The sequence below is a fragment of the Halichoerus grypus genome, chromosome 14 (assembly GCF_964656455.1).
Source record: "Halichoerus grypus chromosome 14, mHalGry1.hap1.1, whole genome shotgun sequence".
Lineage (NCBI taxonomy): Eukaryota > Metazoa > Chordata > Mammalia > Carnivora > Phocidae > Halichoerus > Halichoerus grypus.
This window is the reverse complement of record NC_135725.1, coordinates 80,701,682-80,720,297: the sequence shown is the minus strand read 5'-3', so window position 1 is coordinate 80,720,297 and position 18,616 is coordinate 80,701,682. Positions and strand designations below refer to the sequence as shown.

General features: G+C 37.3%; 1 protein-coding gene across 2 annotated transcripts in view; it reads left to right on the top strand.

The window, feature by feature from the left end:
• The window catches only part of C5 (complement C5), a 90,030-nt gene that overhangs the window by 38,956 nt on the left and 32,458 nt on the right, over positions 1–18,616 (top strand). The window contains exons 16-25 of one of the 2 annotated variants that reach the window (XM_036107768.2): positions 473–535; positions 1,604–1,801; positions 3,414–3,504; positions 4,949–5,022; positions 5,742–5,881; positions 9,047–9,274; positions 10,763–10,823; positions 16,401–16,490; positions 17,697–17,909; positions 18,381–18,456. In XM_036107768.2, coding sequence (XP_035963661.1) covers positions 473–535; positions 1,604–1,801; positions 3,414–3,504; positions 4,949–5,022; positions 5,742–5,881; positions 9,047–9,274; positions 10,763–10,823; positions 16,401–16,490; positions 17,697–17,909; positions 18,381–18,456 — 1,234 coding nt within the window. Of the gene's footprint in view, positions 1–472; positions 536–1,603; positions 1,802–3,413; positions 3,505–4,948; positions 5,023–5,741; positions 5,882–6,848; positions 7,405–9,046; positions 9,275–10,762; positions 10,824–16,400; positions 16,491–17,696; positions 17,910–18,380; positions 18,457–18,616 lie in introns of those variants that run through there. The other variant, XM_078061700.1, reaches the window with a different exon arrangement.

Sequence of the window (18,616 nt, the reverse complement as noted above, 5' to 3'; positions counted from 1 at the left end):
CCAGAAAGTGGTCGCTTTTCTGTTCAGAGAGTTGCTGCTATTCTTTTCTTCAATCTCCTGTTGAGTTTGTAGGTGTTCAGAATGGTTTGATCCCTATCTAGCTGAATTCCTGGGACCAGACGAAATTTAGGTCTCCTACTCCTCCGCCATCTTGCTCCTCCCCCAAACTTTGCTTACTTTACATGCTTAGATATTTCTCTGTACAGTGGATCAAAAGCATTGTAGGATTTAGAACCGAACTCAAATCAAACAAGTCAAACTGTATAGATGACACTAGATCGTGAGCTCCTCTAAGCCAAAACAAGTCATATTAAGATGTGTGGTGCACCATGCCTAATTGAAAACAGGATCTCAGGATTTGTTGAATAAAATGAATGACTTGTAAATGTTTTAAATACTTGAATAATTTCATGGAATTTTCCTTCTTGATATTTTATCTCCTTTTTCCCTTCTTTGTTTTGTTTTTTAACAGATGAGCCTTGTAAAGAAATTCTCAGGCCAAAACGAATGCTGCAAAAGAAAATAGAAGAGGAAGGTACTCTAAAATTTCATGTGGTTGTGAAAAGGTTATGATCCTATTATTCAAAAGCTGGAGAGAACTAATCATTGTCTAATTTCCCCTAATCCAAATAGAATGGATGAAAAGAAAGATATGTACAGATGTCTAGCTCACCTCTTTCAGAAAGATTAATCCAAATAAATCCAATACTTCATTTGCTATAACCTCAATCTGAAGAAAATAAGTATTATTTCTATCTCTAAAATCTAAAAGATTAACTTTTATTTGTTACAAATACTTCCTCTCTACAGACTTCATTTGGCAACTAAAATTATATTCTTCCATTTTATGCTTACAAAATCTGTGATTTGATTAACTTTGAAATGTACCTGGAAACCTATTTCTTCTATTTTATATATTTAACAGCGAATAGTATTTTGGATTGTTCTTTAGGAAATCAATCTAATAGAAATTATTTTTAAACAATTATTTAAATAGAAATATGATCATTGACAATGTTAAAATAGGAAGAACATTGAAATGGAAGTCAGTCACCTGAGTTCAACTAATAATCACGCTTCAAGTAATAATAATTCCTTCCCCCATCCATATATGAGTTATTTTAATTTTAACCTTTGTTCTAAGTTCTAATGATATGAAAAAGGAAGACACTGAGTAATTTGAGCACTTCTCATGAAGGATGATGCCACTAGTGATGGTCTACAAACCACGTCACATAAGAAAAGTTTTTAAAAACAGGATCTGTAGCTTCAAGAAGGAAACACTTGTATAGTGGTGATACCTATCTTCAAATATTTGAAGGCTTCTCAGTTAACTTATTTTACTCAAAGGGTGCTGAACCCAAGGTGCCCATTTCAGAAGTTAGTATTTAGCTTAGTCGCGAGAAGCCCTTTAACCATTTAGTGTGAATGAGAATGATCTACCTGGTGAGGCCACATTCTCCCCATGCCTAGAGCGGCTGGTCATTCACCTAGCAGTGGCTGTTGTGGGGCAGTAGAAACCAGGTACCCCTTGAGGTCCCTCCTGAGGCAGAGGTGTCATGACTCTGCATAATCAGGGACACTTGCATCATTACCATTTCAGTGGCTAAATACAAACATGCCATATTGAAGAAATGTTGCTATGATGGAGCCTTTCTTAACTACGATGAGACCTGTGAGCAGCGCGCTGCCCGGATTAAGGTAGGACCCAGATGCGTCAAGATTTTCAAGGACTGTTGTAACATCGCCAGCCAGCTCCGTTCTAAAGAGGGTCTTAAACCCATCCAGTTGGGAAGGCTGAGTAAGTTTGACATTTTCTATCAGAATTCTGCCCCGTTTGGGGAATCTTGTGTAATTCTGCGCTGCTAAGAAAGGGCAGTTTTCATGCTTTATTTACAGTTGAAATTAGAAAAGATGACTTGTAAATGCCCATCAGAAGGAAATCAGTTATCATTTTGGCAATCAAAAGAGGTACATATAGTATAGAGCAGAGCACAGGAGCCCGTAGTCAAGACCCCAGGGCAAGTTTAAAGCCAGCTCATTCTATAAACTTGAATGACTATATATCCTCTCTGAGCCTCAGTCTCCTCATTTTTCAAGCAAGAAGCTTGGGCTACATGATCTCCAGTATGCCTTTGAGTTCTAGAATTCTATGGTTCTGTGATATTACAATCATTAAAAATTTTGTTTATGCCTATACTGATCAAATATAGCCAAAGATTTCTAAACTTAGCACAAGGTTAAGTGTACTTACATAGAAGATGAAATCTTATTTCCGTTGCAACCATAAAATATGTTTTCAGAATTTATAGACCTCTCATTAATAGGTTTTCAGAATTTTTAGGACTTTCATTCATTTATGTATAGTCAAAACAAAATGAACAAAAGCAGAATGACGGCTCCTGTTTCAGAATCTGATCGTTTGTCTTAACAGCATGTCTTTAAATATCGTCCATCTAAGTGGATATATTTCTGTAAACATAAATTTTTGTGGCCATTTATCCAAACTGTGTTATTATATATATTTAGGTTGTTTTCAGTTTTTTGCTTATTACAAGAAGCACTTTCACAAACATTCTAGTACGTATATTTTTCATTGTCCTATTTTTCATCTGATTTGGCTTCCACTACATGGAACTGAGTCTCTGCTACTCCCTCCCTCCTCTCTGGTACTCTACTCTGCCCCTCGTTCTAGAAAGCCTGGCCTCCCAAAACTCCCATAGGCGTTGCAACTCTGCAGGGGTCTGCACGGGTTTCTCTCCCTGCCCTGCAGCCTGCAAACTGCCTCCAGACAGTAAACCTGGACGATTCCAGGGTTCACCTAACCTGTCTCCGTTCTCTCAGGAATCATAGCCCTGGGTCACTTATGCTGTAATGTCTGAAAACTGTTGTTTTATATAATGCAACTGTTTTTTAAGTTTGTTTTTTTTTTAATTTTTGTTTGTTTTTAGTGTGTGTGTGTGTGTGTGTGTGTGTGTGTGTGTTTAAGACAGAAGAGTAACCCCTATCAGTGCCTCTTGGACAGAAGCAGAAATTCTGTCCATTTTTATTAAGGGAATTATAAATAAATTTCCTTTAGGTAAACCTCCCTTATTTTATAACATAAATGCAATTACTGTAATCATAAGAATGCAAATAACTTTATAGATTGATCAGAATCTTTTATAATCTCAGGAACACTAAGCATTTAGCAATTTAAGAAACAAGTCATTAAAGATATTTTATGCTTTATTTGCTTTGTCAGTACCAAGGCCTTGAAAGTTCTATTTTGAAATCACTAAACAAAATGTTTCATTGACCTTTTAGAAACTACTCAAGTTATAGATTAATGTCCATGCTTTAAAATTTGGCTCTAAGTATAATCTGTGTTGTGTTTTCATAATCACACATACTCCCCTGCCCCCCGCCCGCAGATATAAAGACCCTGTTACCAGTAACCAAGCCAGAAATAAGGAGCTATTTTCCAGAAAGCTGGTTATGGGAAGTTCATCATGTCTCCAGAAGGTATTATACTTACTCAACATTCCTCTGAAAAATGTGGGAAAATGCAAATATTATAGCCAAAAATCTGGAAACTACCCATTTCCCAATAGTTTATTTAAGAGTTAAGACGGTATTACCATTTGATCAAATTTTGTTTTATTTGCTTCACTTTTTTTTTTAATGTGTGCTTGCTCTAGTAACTAGTTCTAGGGTAAGATTAACTAACTCTTGGTGAGGAAGGGTGCTATTGCATTTAATTTCATCCTACCTCAGTAAGTCTATACTGAACACAAATGTGTGCTATATGCTATAGTAAGCAGCCATTTTCATCCTGAAATAGCTATACTGTAAAATAAATATTGATTAATAAGAAGAAAGGTTCTTTTCTTGTTATTCAACACATTTTTATGGAATGCCTACTCTGTCCCAGGCACTGAAAACAGTGATGAACAGTGCTGAGTCCCTGAGCATCACCCTTCCCTGGGGACTCAAAACATTGACTTCGAGGCGCAGTGTAAGCCCTGAGGCCCAAGCCCACCATCAGTCTTAAAATGGGTCTCCTCGTCTCCACTCTTGTCCCCTCTAGTCCTTCCTCCACAGTGTTGTCCGTTTCAGCTGGCATTGCCCCTTGGCTAGCACTTCCTCTGGTTAGCCTTCCCACCGCTCTCCCCAACCCTACCAGTGACTGGATTAATCAGCCCTCCCAACTAGCCCTGTCGCATGTAACATACACCTTTATAATGGCCTGTTTACCTGCCTGTCTTCCACATTAAAATGATACTTCCAGGACAAAGACTAAATTCAGATTACTGCTTTATATTCAGGACCTGGCATAGAGTCCAGCTTGTAGAGGCACTCAAATAAATGTGTTGAATCAATGCACACTGCCTCTGAACTTTTTTAAATGCTTTATTGGTACAGCTATTATAGTGAATTGCAATTTATTTCTTTAACTGCTTCTACTAGACTATGAACTACTTGAGAACAGCACTATATCTTGTAAGTGCTGTGTACTCAGTGTTAGTGCTGTGCCTGACACAAAGGTGGTGGACAGTAGCTGTTTGTTGAAGGAAATAAATAGATAGATAAGCTTAATCTTAATCAGAAATTTTTAGTTATGTTGACTTTGTTATGAGCAATGTTAAGATGCATGACTTTGCTGCCCTATTTTAGAACATACCGCACAATAAATATCTTTTTGTATGTTTTGAATTTGTGGTGTTTCAAAGGCATCTCTCTGAATTTGAATTCTCTTCATACAAGTGAAATATTTAAAAACATGCAACACGTAGGAGAGTTAATGAATATATTTTTCTTGCTTGATTTTTCCTTAATACCTGATGTATTTTTGTTTTGTTGTGATTTTTTTCTTTCTTCTAAAGTAGTATGAAGCAAAAATTCTGTTAGTGAATGCTGGCAAGTTGGGCTAATCACTGTATTTGAATATTAACATTTTAACTTTCAGAAGCCAATTGCAATTTGTGCTACCTGATTCTCTAACTACCTGGGAAATTCAAGGTGTTGGCATTTCAGATAGTGGTAAGCAAACTTAAGTTATATACTCATTTCAGGAGTGATTTGATTAGCAAAATGTAGTTTTTTTGTCATAATCTATATAGTTCACCCAGCACTTAAGTGGTGTCATTTGTTAAATATCCTTCTTAATGTATTACAAAAAGACTTGGATATGCCCATATCTTTGACCATATTAATTTGTTCTTCTGCTCTTCTATTAGCCATCATTTTATCAATGCTGATGTCAAGTCCCCATTTTCCTTTATTTTTCTCAGTGACTGGGAGCTTGAGTAGAGTTAGAAACAAATGTATGACTTCTCTCCTGGGCGAATGCCCTTTTGTGGCGATTTAGTACAGATACTTTATTAGTAACATCAGAGTTGGTTTTGTTTGTTTGCTAATTTTTATTTAAAATCTTGGTTTCCACAATCAAAATTTTATACCCATTAAATAGAGTCAATAATGAATATCTAAAAAGAGATTTGGTACTTAAGGTGATAAACATTCTCATGCCTTAGGTAGAATTAAATCTCTGTTAGACAAATGAAGCTTTCTATTAATACCAATTATTATGGAAATACAGATCAATGAGTAGAAAATTCAAGGACATGACGGTGCAGAGAAGAACATGATATAATATTCCTTTTTCCTTGAAGCAAAGCAAATCTGAGACACAGTAGTACTAATAAGGCATTGTAGAATTCCCTAATATGCCTCTACTTTGCTTTCACTTTGGACTGAAGGTATATGTGTTGCTGATACTCTCAAGGCACAGGTGTTCAAAGATGTCTTCCTGGAAATGAATATACCATATTCTGTTGTACGAGGGGAACAGATCCAATTGAAAGGAACTGTTTACAACTATAGGACATTTGATATACGGGTAAGTAGGTATTTATTATATGTTCAAATAAATGGAAAAAAGGAAGAATTCTCTGATTTTATAAGAATTCTATTAATGGAATTATCACATACACAAAAAACAAAAATTCAACTCAATGAAGGGATGAAAAAGGAGGAAGACTTAGGACAAATTTTCTTATAACTCCAATTTAAAGAAGAATACAAGGGGCACCTGGGTGGCTCAGTTAGTTAAGCATCAAAACTCCAACCATGGCTTGACAACTTGCCTTCTTTTTGTCAGCACATGACTAAAGAGAATTATACAATAGGGTGACGGATTTCACTTGAAAATAATAGTCACAAAACTTTATATGGGAACTCAATGTGGTCCAAAAATCTAACTATATTTTTTGAAAAGCTCTAATTTCATTCTTAGAGATGAGTATTTCAGTGGTTTCCAAAAATTTTGCTTACATACTTTCTAAATTTTGGGGGGGAAACTATGTACCCCATTGGCACATTTTTAATTAGCATCTAGAATTTTTCATCATAACTATAACTTTGGGAATATTTAAATATTAATATTTTTTCAATGAAATGGTTATAACAAACTTTAAATGTATACAGCAGAATCTAAACACCATGACATTCCATTTAAAAATACCCAAATAAACTGTTATTAACAACAGATTAGATATCAATTCCTTTTTCTCTGTGAACACATATTCCCATTTCACTCTCCTAATGTTATATATTTTATGCTTGAATGTTTTCTATTGAACACCCTCATACTTTGATTCAACAAAAATATGTAGATATATTGAAATTGAAATGTTTTTGAATTCTATAAGACTCTCAGTGTCAAGTAATTGCTTGTGGATTTAGTTAAAATTATGTAAGCATTTTGATACATACTGTCCTCAAGTTATAAATTAATGTAAGGGAAACCGACCTGCCTACAATGCTGAATCTTTTACATCTCTTTGTCCTTTTGCTTTATTCATTAGGTCAGTGGCCAGCTATTGCCCATGGGCCCAAACTGACCTGCTGCGTCTTGTGGCCTCTACTCTAAGAATGGTTTTTACATTTTTTTTTTAAAGATTGAAGGAAAGAAGAAATTTTCATGGTGCATGAAAATTATATGAAATTCAAATTCCAGTGTCCACAAATAAAGTGTACTGCCACACTTACCTGTGTAGGTATCATCCGTGGCAAAGTTGAGGAGTTGTTACACAAACCACTAAAGTGATGCTTTCATTGCTCAGAGTGCTGCCGGTTGCAATGACACAGTTGTAACTCCACAGGCTTTTACGTGACATGCGTCTCACTGCACTGCCATATTTTGTTTAATTTTTAAATTATCAGTGCATTTTCATTGTATCAAAATAAGAAACAAGAACATCTGTGGTATCTCAGGGTTAGTCCCTATTAATTCTTTCCTCAAGTATAGGTCACATTTTCTTATTTCTTCTTATCTAGTAATTTTGGATTGGACCTTGGACCTTATTAATGAAATGTTACAGTGACTCTGGGGTCGATCAAGTTCCTCTGAAGATCTTCCATTTTGGTTTGTGTGTTTTAGCAGGCAGTTGGCTGAGTTCAATCCCAAAACTCTGAAATCTCAGTTCTGTTCTATTAGCCTTGGTCTGGATGCGTGGAATCTGTGCTGTGTGTTGTTCAAGGGTTGGCCAGGTTTAAGCAAAGTTTATACACTGAACTTGGAACACCTTCACATTTCAGCTCTGGTGGCTGTTTCGTATTCTGTCCCCTGGTTCTTCAAGCCAATAAGATGACAGGTTCTGCCAGGGGTTTAGCCACTCATCAAGGCACTACTGGGGCCTTCCCTCAGGTGAAAGCTGTAATCAACAGGAATCTCACCCAGTATCATTCTTTCCTTCCAGCTGCTGCCTTCTCTTCCACTCTCTAGTGCCTTTAGGTTGTGTGTGTGTGTGTGTGTGTGTGTGTGTGTGTGTGTATGTGTGTGTGTAGTCGAGAGTTTATAGTTGTGTTTGCAGAATGGTTGTCCAACAGGATCTACTCGGCCGTCACTAAAAGCAGAACTCCTGCTGTAGGCTTTTTAAATTGATATTCTATGTCTGAAAACTGAAGATATTCAGTTTTAAACATTCTTTTCTATTCCCAACTTACTAAGAATTTTTATAATGAATTTATGTGGAATTCTGTCAAACCACTCTTCTCCTTCCCCATCCTACCCCTGCTATCCTGGGGGAATGAATCATTGGCCTTGGGCAACCCAGTAGGCTTCTTTAACTCCTGCCCCACCCATGCAGGTTGTTGTTTTTCCCAGAAAGATAATTAAGAGGGAAAAAGAACATTCCATTTTTGAGAAATTCTTCAGATTAGTTGTTGAATGTTGGCATTCTTTCTTGTTTACCTGCTTGATTTATTCTGTATCTTACAATTTTATGCTTTGGGATATAGTTCTTAATTCTATCAGTTCACTAGAGTTTGGAGTGAAGATGAAAAATATTCACTGTTTCAACCAGAAGTAGGTAGGTACTATTATTATTATCCCCATTACAAAGATGAGGAAATGAACAGTTAAAGAAGTCATGTGACCTGATATTGTCCTACAGTAGGGGGCAGAGCCAAGATTAGAACCTAGATCTTTCTGGAGCCCATGTTTGGTTGTAAAATGGGTCCAAGTGGGGAATTAATAAGCGACAAGATTAGAAAAATAGGGTGGGGACATATTGGGCAGGGCCTTGAATGCCAAGAGATGGCGTTCTCAGTCTTTCCTAAAATCATCATGTGTTGAACACCAAAGGCTGAGCTAAAAGATACAAAGGGGAGTAAGACACGTAAAGTGCCTCAGCCTGGGGTTTCCACTGCCTAAGGTACAAGCATGTAAAGAGACCATGCAACAAATGGTATCATGACAACGTGAACAAAGAACCTGAGCAGCTTCCCACCTGATTTAGAAGGTTATAATCTAAGGAAGGTAAGACATTTCAGAGCCGGGGCTGAACTTGCCAGACATCCCTTCACGTTGCTAAACTCTACAGCAACTTGTGTGTGTATGTTCGAAAATCTGAAATGAGCTTTATCCTCTGCCTTATAATCTAAGGAATTCTTTATCACTGTAAAAATCTCAGGGAGAGTTTGTATCCAGACGAACAAGGTCAGGGCATACTTTCCTTACCATAAAGTGTTTTAATATAACTGTTCACTGGTAATATTTCAGTTCTGTGTTAAAATGTCTGCTGTGGAGGCAATCTGTACATCAGGAAGCCCAGCCATTGACCACCAGGGCAGCAGTCCCTCCAAATGTCTGTCCCAGAGAGTAGAAGGTTCCTCCAGTCATCTGGTGACCTTCACTGTGCTTCCCCTGGAAATTGGCCTCCACAACATCAACTTTTCACTGGAGACTTCAGTTGGAAAAGAAATCTTAGTAAAAACATTACGAGTGGTGGTAAGAAAAATACGCTTTTTTTCTGATTCTTTTTAAAAACACCTTTTTCATAGGTGAAGGTGAAGAGTATACTTAGCATGGTAAGTAGTGTATGGAAGTGTCTGAGTAGTGTATGGAAGTGTCAAGTCACTGTATGGTACACCTGAAACTAATATAACACTGTGTATTGATTATAATGGAATTAAAATTTTAAAAAGGAAAGAAAGAGAAAGAACAATAACAAACACTTTTTTCATTCTGAAAAACAAGTTGTCAGCAGCTTATCATTAAGTAGATCAGAAAAAGAACACAGAGAAAAATAATATAAATGTAAATGTAACAAAATGCTAACATTTGAAGGAAACTGGGTAGAGGTTATCTCAGATTTTTTTTTGTACCATTCTTTTTTTTTTTTTTGTACTATTCTTATAACTTTTCTTTAAGTCTGACATTATGTTTTAAAAATTTAAATAAAACAATGGTACTTGTTTATTGTATATGTATATTGTATATGGAATAATGGAAAACCACAGAGAAGAAAATTAAAATCACTGATAACTCCCACACCCAAAGATATCCAACTGTGACAATTTGGTATATATATAGCCTTCCAAGTTTTTCCCCCTAACACATTCAAAAGGTGTGTCTTGAAATCGATGTGCCAGACATTAGGCAGGTACTGGATTTCCAACAATAGATAAGATACAGCCCATGCATTTACAGTTTAGAATTTATAGTCTAAAAAATGTCCCATTTACAAATGAGTAAACAGACTAAAAAAGGAAGAAAACTATCATTTATTAAGTACTATTTACCCACATAGGCCATTGAGTGTTTTCTTGTTATCTTACTAAGGTTAAGATTCTTGCCAAGAGGCACATGGCTAATTAATGACAGAACTGGGCCTTCTTAGGTCTTCATTCTCTGACCTCTGTTTTCAGCCATGAAATCACTTCAGTAGACATGTACTGACTTATTTTGTGTAAGGCATGTCCTATGCATCCTTGCATGGTGGTTCCATGCACAGACTCTGGAGACAGGCTGTCTGGGTTTGAATCCTGGCTCCACCACTTCCTAGCAGTGTGACATTGGATAAGTTTCTTAATTTCTCTATGTGTTCTTTTCCTCATCTATCAAATGGGAGTAATAATAGTTTCTACTTCATAGAGTATTTTTTTAGGCTAAACGAGCTAATACATACAAAGCACTTAGATCAATTACCTGGCTTATAATAACTTCTATTTAAGTATTTGCTCTGGTTATTATGCAAGTAGCCAGAGAATCTTATTCTTGCATGTATGGATATAAATATTTACACATATTTTGCCTTTAAAAAAAAGAATTTTTCAATTAGAAAGTCTTCAAGTTGATCCAAGAATTCAGGTCACATAAATTTAATTATATTCTTGCATCATTTGAATAGGCAGCTGAAATCCAGTGAACAAATTAAGGCTCCACTGAGGGAGTTAAATTTAATTATATTCTTGACAATGTTTTCTCCCTTTTTAGCCAGAAGGTGTCAAAAAGGAAAGTTATGCTGGTGTTACTCTGGACCCAAGGGGTATTTATGGTAGGCAAAATGATTTTGTATTTGTACGTCTTCTTTTGCTCTAGAAATTAGAGTGTCTAGGTAACCTGAAACACTGTTTGTCAAAATGTCAATTGTCTGGAATAAGAAATATCCACTTCTTAGTTCATTGACGTTCTTAATAGCATGTGTTGTATTGTAACCTGGATGGGTTTAGAACAAAGAAAAAGAATTCCATTAATTTTAAGTGCAAAGCATTGAAATAGTAATAATTGCATGACTTCTCTTCAATAGTAGTCATTTTCTATCCATCACAATAATAATTTATAATATTTTCTTATAGAACCATCAATCCCAAAGAACACCTAAGAAAAAGTCATTTCCATACTTCTTTAACACGCAGTATTTGAAAACACAATAATGCTGATTAGTCACTTAACTAACCCATTCCTCATTGTTCCTGCTTCCCTGCTTTTATCCTTCAATAAAGATATTCTGAATCTTCTCACAGTTAGAATTTTGCGAATATCCAAGCATTTAATCAAGGCCCATACATATATATATATGCGAAATTTAGAATGTGTTCAACTAACAATTCTTTTCAACAAAAAAAAAGATAGCCTGCCATAGTTCTTATTAAATGGTTAAAATTTACCTTATTATTGCATTGAATAATTTTTCTTTGTTTTCAGTGATATAGCAATGAGGAAAAAAGTTTACTTATAAATCAAGACCATTATACTCAAAGAGCCATTTCCTCTGGGCAAGCAAAGAATTCAGACCTTTACCTTTAAATCAGCTGAGTATCCTAAGCTAAGGATGACTTCAACAGAGTAACAGAAAGAAAAATCCATCCTAGATGCATATATCCAGATGCTCCCTTTTTTAAAAATTTTATCTTCACACAGATCTTCTTCCAGCCTGTCTGTTGTGAAGGATCTGTGGGTAGAGATATTACAAATTCTGAGGTTTGGGGCCTCATACAGTTACATCAAGCCTCAGAGCCACTGTGTCCTTTTTTTCTTCCCATTTACCCTTGTGCCCCCTATACTGACATTACTTCAAACTGATTTCCAAAGTGGCCCTGTCTTGTACATCCCAGCGGTAGACATCAGGGCCACAAGATGGGAATGATCTTTTGTCTGGGAATAAGTCTCTCAATCAAAAATCTTGGTAAAAAAAATAGTAATATTAAAATCTATGCCTCTTTCCAATCTTGCCTTGTGACTTTTCCCCTTATCGTTTTAGACAACTTAGATTTAGGCAGCTTTGTTACTTTCTAGAGGGCTAAATAGGGTAAAGATGACAATTAATTCTGTCCAGTGAGTTTGGAGAGTTTATTAAATACTTCCAATATTTATATGTCGGAATTGCTATACCAATACAATACTTTATAGAATTCCATTTTTTTTAAAAAAAGATTTTATTTATCTGACAGAGAGAGACAGTAAGAGAGGGAACACAAGCAGGGGGAGCAGGAGAGGGAGAAGCAGGCTTCCCGCTGAGCAGGGAGCCCGATGCGGGGCTTGATCCCAGGACCCCGGGGATCATGACCTGAGCCAAAGGTGGACGCTTAACGACTGAGCCACCCAGGCACCCCTAGAATTCCTTTTTTTTTTTTTTTTAAAGGCCAAAATATATTTGGAAAAGTAAATGGACAATAACCTCACTGGAAATTTGAAAAAAAATAGCAGTGAGGGAGAAGGAGGTATCAGAGCAAATTGTAAAATAATAGGAATTAAAATTGTGTGGAATCAGCTTAAAATGAGGACTAAATGTGGAAACTCAATCCAAAGAGCCCTCATCCTTGGTTCCTGCTTTCTCTCCCCCACAAACCCTTTATCTCCAAATCTTTTCTTCTCTGGGCTGCAGGGAGTTCAGCTCCTCACCCCCCCCCACCCACTTCCTGGCACACCGAATGGTCTGGGCAGGCCCCTCGTGTTTTCTTCCCTCCCTTCATTCCTGAACCCTGCTCCTGTTTCCCTTCCTTCAAATGCACCCACTCAGATCCTACTCTACATACTCTTCTCTTTCTTCAGTTTTTAAACTCAACATTCTGTTTTAAAGATACACTCACTGCTTCTCACATAGTGTTTCAGAGTATATTCCACCACAATTTTACTTATCCATCCTCTAGTGATAGATTCCCCACCACCGTGAGCAATGCTGCAGTGAACATCCTTATACGTCTCCCTTTACAAACCTGTGCAGCATGTATCTGGACTGTATATCCGGGAGTGGGACCGCGGTGGCAAAGGGCATACGTAGATTGAATATTATTTACCGCCATCACACTGGTCTTCAGAATGGCTGTGCTAGTTACACATCCACCAGCACTGTGTGAGGGTTGTCATCTCTCGACATCCTCACCAACACTTGGTATTATTACTGGCCTCTCTAAAATGTGCCATTTATGAGAGGCATAGGATGCCATCTCATTGTTTTAATTTGGATCCTTCTGATTACAAATGATTTTAAACATTTCTCCATATGAGCTTTCCGCTTGACGGGAGGCCTGCTTCTCCCTCTCCCACTCCCCCTGCTTGTGTTCCTGCTCGTGCTATCTCTCTCTCTGTCAAATAAATAAATAAAACCTTAAAAAAAATTCTCCATATGCTTATTGGCCATTTGGGCTTCTCATCTGTGAATTGCCTATTCCTATCTTTTGCACTTTGTTCTATTTTTCCGTTTGGGTTTTCTTGTCTATTTCTTATTGATTTTTGTCTCTGGTGTACTCACTTAAAAACATATTTATTTATTTGAGAATGAGAGAGCGCACACGAATGAGAGGAAAAAGGGGCAGCGGGAGAGGGAGAGAATGTCCAGCAGACTCCCTGCTGAGCACAGAGTCCGGCGGCAGCAGGGCTCAATCTCATGACCCTGAGATCATGACCTGAGCAGAAATCAAGAGTCAGACACTTAACTGACTGAGCCACTGAGGCGCCCCTCTGGTGTACTTTTTTTGAGCGATAATGAACCCTAGTGGGTTTTGAACAGGAGTCCTTTATTCTGATATAGTCAAATTCATTATAACTTTACTTTATAGCTATTATATATTTTGGGGGTAATCTTTAAGAAGTCTTTCCCTGCTCTTAGTTTACAGAGATATTGTATATTTTATCCTATTGGTTTTACAGATTTGACTTCTAAATGATTTAATCTCTCTGGTGTCTACCTCTATATGTGATGTCTTGATGAGTCTTTTTATTTTTTATTTTTTTAAGATTTTATTTATTTATTTGTCAGAGAGAGAGTGAGCACAAACGGGGAGCGGCAGGCAGCAGGAGAAGCAGGCTCCCCGCTGAGCAGGGAGTCTGATGAGGGACTCGATCCCAGGACCCTGGGATCATGACCTGAGCCGAAGGCAGATGCTTAACTGACTGAGCCACCCAAGCGTTCCTTGATGTATCTTTTGTCATGATTTCTGACAAGGAGTAATATTGACTTCTCTTAGTTTTAGTTTTCTCTTCTGTACCTTTTCAATCTGGTAGCAGAGTTGCTAATAAGAATTGAAATAGTGAAGGGCAGGTATCAATGGAAAAACTAGTGGAGGATCAAATTTAGATAATTTCAGACAACTGACTATTATTAAGTACAATGTACTGAGCATGAACTGTTTCCAGGCTCTTTGTCTATATTATTTTCACCCTTATAAAAATCCTTTGAGGAAAATATTATTACCTCTATTGATCTGACGAGCACATCAAGGCATAGAAAGGTGAAGTGTCATACCCAGTGTCACATACAGAGTGAGCTCCTTCTGAACTCCATGCTTTCACCCACACCACAAACCTCTTATATGTCTTCACTGAATTTTATTTTAATATTATATCCTCAGCATTTATTAAAAGTTAATGAAGAAAGAAGTCACCTGAGGAACATTCTGTCTTTTCTGCAAAGCCATGTGGCTTGCCCATTAAATGGCAAAACGTCACTATTTTCTTTCAGCATCTGCCCTATGCCAAGGACCATGCTAAATGCTGGGACTACAGCTTCCAATAAGAAATGGTTCCTGCCCTCAGAGCTTTCCTGGCAGGACAATGGGCGGTGGGGTCTCTGTGTGGTGACTGCTGTGGGTCTGCAGTAAAACTTCGGAGCTCAGATCCAAGCTTCATCTGCGCCCGCTCTGTGACCGGGAGCAGCTTGCTCTCTAAACCTCAGTTTTCTCATCTACAGAATAAAAATAATAACAATAGACCTAGCAAACAGAGTTGTTGTAAGATCCAGTATAACAATGCATTTAAAAGCTTAGCAGAGTGCTTAGTGTTCTATCAATAGAATGATAAATAACATTTTTATGAAATAAACCAATGATTAAAGTAGAAAAATGCTCTGATACAAGTACACTAAAATTCTGTTATTGCACATAGAGAAAACAGGTCTAAGTTAGACTGAGAGAAAGTGGAAAGAATTTCAGGGCATGCTTCGCAGTGGAGCTAATCTTCACATATCCTTGACTAAGGAATTACGTTAGTTATTTTTAGCTTTCAGTTCCGAGAATAATTTTCTCTCTTTGGACAAAACGACATGCTCCCTTTTTCTGGTAGATAAAATTTATATAACCTATTTATTTCCTATCTTGTAATGACCAGGAAGCTTACAGTTAAATTTAATGCTCTAAAGAGATTATATAAGCCTAGGGTTTGATAAAAATCCTTAATTATTTTTAACTTCCTTTTTAAATTTTAATATAGTTATTATAAAGGGCCTTTTATTTTAAAACAATTCTTTGGAAGCTAGTATATTATAAATAACCTGCAACTGGTGTTCCTTCAAGAATTCTGTGTAAATCTGTAAGATACTACCTCACACTGGTCAGAATGGCTAAAATTAACAAGACAGGAAACGACAGATGGTGGCGAGGATGCAGAGAAAGGGGAACCCTCTTACACTGTTGGTGGGAATGCAAGCTGGTGCAGCCACTCTGGAAAACAGTATGGAGGCTCCTCAAGAAGTTGAAAATAGAGCTACTCTATGACCCAGCAATTGCACTACTAGGGATTTACTCCAAAGATACAAATGTAGTGATCCGAAGGGGTACCTGCACCCCAATGTTTATAGTAGCCATGTCCACAATAGCCAAACTATGGAAAGAGCCCAGATGTCCATTGACAGATGAGTGGATAAAGAAGATGTGGTATATATATATATATATATATATATACAATGGAATATCACTCAGCCATCAAGAAAATGAAATCTTGCCATTTGCAGCGTGGATGGAACTAGAGGGTATTATGCTAAGCGAAATAAGTCAATCAGAGAAAGATAATTATAAGATCTCACTCATATGTGGAATTTAAGAAACAAAACAGAGGAGCATAGGGAAAGGGATAGAAAAATAAAAAAGATGAAATCAGAGAGGGAGACAAACCATAAGAGACTCTTAATCATAGGAAACAAACTGAGTGTTGCTGGAGGGGAAGGAGTGGGGTGATGGGGTAACAGGGTAATGGACATTAAGGAGGGCGCGGGATATAATGAGCACTGGGTTTTATATAAGACTGATGAATCACTGACCTCTACCTCTGAAACTAATAATACAATATATGTTAATTAATAGAATTTAAATTTAAAAAAAGAATTCTGTGTAAATCTAATAATTTTTTTAAATTTTAGGTGTCATTAGTAGACGAAAGGAGTTCCCATACAGGGTACCATTAGATTTGGTCCCCAAAACAAAAGTCAAAAGGATTGTGAGTGTAAAAGGTAAGGTGACAAATGCCATTTTTATTTTTCATTTCACTTTATGCTTCAAACAGCAATCAAATATCCTCATGATTATTCTGTTTTTCCTCTTCTCTACTCAGTAGCATATACAAATCCACCTCTGGGAGAACCCTGCTCCTTCTTCCACCTTCAAATCCCCAACCGCTTTTCTCACTGTTTTCTTCCGTTGGCCTGATTTAAATGGAGATTCATTCTCCCTTGATGAAGGATGGGGGCTATCATTGACGCAAAGACTTCTCTAAAACTTTCCATGATCTTAGTGACCACTCTTGCTCCAGAGGCTTTATTACCCACCAGAGTTGCACTGCTCTGCTGAAATATCAGTCCCAGAGGGGTTCTCTCCCCTCTGGTACATTTGCAGAAGTGGCAGCTTTGTGGGTTTCCTCTGGTCTCCAGCCTTTATAATTCAGTAATAAATCATCAAAACAATAGAATGTCCTGACTACATTTTGTCTCAGTTAAAGCCCTGGACTCACAGAATGTTAGTACTGGGAGAAACTTTTTTAATCATGTGCAATCCTGGTGTTGGGTATGTGAAAATTGGTTTGCCCAATATCGCATGGTGAGTTTTAGACAGAGCCCTCACAGCACTCCCAGAACACTCACAGCCCAGGCTTTTTGCTTTGCTTTGTGGGAGCGATTGATTAATAGGGTTTATGATGTCTAAAGCTGTCAGATTAAACGACAACGAATTTGCCATGTCCTCTATGCATTAATCTGCCTGCTACATTATACCATCTTACCACAATATTCCAGTGGCATTTTTAAGCCTGTTCTTGGTGTTTCTTTTAAATCCATATTCCTAACTAGATCTTTTTTGTCTCTCCCCAGCTAAGAAGTAATTCAACTGCCTAGATAACAAGAAAAGAACAAGGGGGTGCCTGGGTGGCTCAGTTGGTTAAGTGTCCAACTCTTGATTTCGGCTCAGGTCATGATCTCGGGGTCGTGAGATCGAGCCCTGAGTCAGGCTCTGCACTGGGTGTGGAACCTGTTAAGATTCTCTTTCTTACTCTCCCTCTGCCCCTTCTCCTCACTGCCCCTATGCTCGCTCTCGCTTTCTCTCTCGAAAAAAAAAAGAGGAAAGAACAGGGACAGTTGCTCTTCTCTCTATTTAAAATATACTATTACTCAGAAGTTGATAGAAATTGATTGTGTCTACCTGATTTTTTTGTTTGTTTGTTACAGGACTGCTTATAGGTGAGGTCATGTCTGCAGTTCTGAGTCAGAAAGGCATTGATATTCTTACCCACCTCCCCAAGGGGAATGCAGAGGCAGAACTGATGAGCATTGTCCCAGTATTCTATGTTTTTCACTACCTGGAAGCAGGAAATAATTGGGACATTTTTCCTACTAATTCATTAACTGAAAAACAGAACCTGAAGAAAAAACTAAAAGAAGGTAAAAGAAAATCTATTTTACATATTGTACCTAAAAGTGTTGTGATTTTTAAACTAATGGTGCAGTTAAACTAATATTTAAGTTCTTATAAATTATACAAAAGCGTAATTGTAAAAGCATTTCTGCAAAAAGAAAATTGTGAGATAGACACAACTAAATAAATACTATTTTCTGTAGCATTTTGGCTTAACTTACCAAAATGCCTGGATGAGAGACAAGACACCTGCATTCCAACCCCTACAGAGCACTTCCTTACCTCTTGAATGAGCTCAGAATGTTCTACTTGATAATTCCCAACTCAAGTGATTCATGATTCATATACTTCTTTTGAGAAGTGTAACGTTGGCCACAGAGCACATGCTTGCTGCCCAACACCAAAGGAAGTTTACCATTCCCAGGAGCTAATAAAGCACTCTTTGTGTAGAAATGAAGGTCAGTGAAGCACTGTGTTCTTTTTCTGGTGCCTCTTAGGGTTGGTGAGCATCATGTCCTACAGAAATGTTGACTATTCTTACAGCATGTGGAAGGGTGGAAGTGCTAGCACCTGGTAAGTAGAAGGTTTGATTTGCATTTTCATAAAATAGTTGATTAATTAAGGAATCTTAATGGAAATTCCATTCATCCAGTTGCTCAGGATAAAAGTCTAGTTATCCTTCATTGCCCTCTTTCTCTTACAAGTCACATCAGACCTAGCAAATACTTCTGGC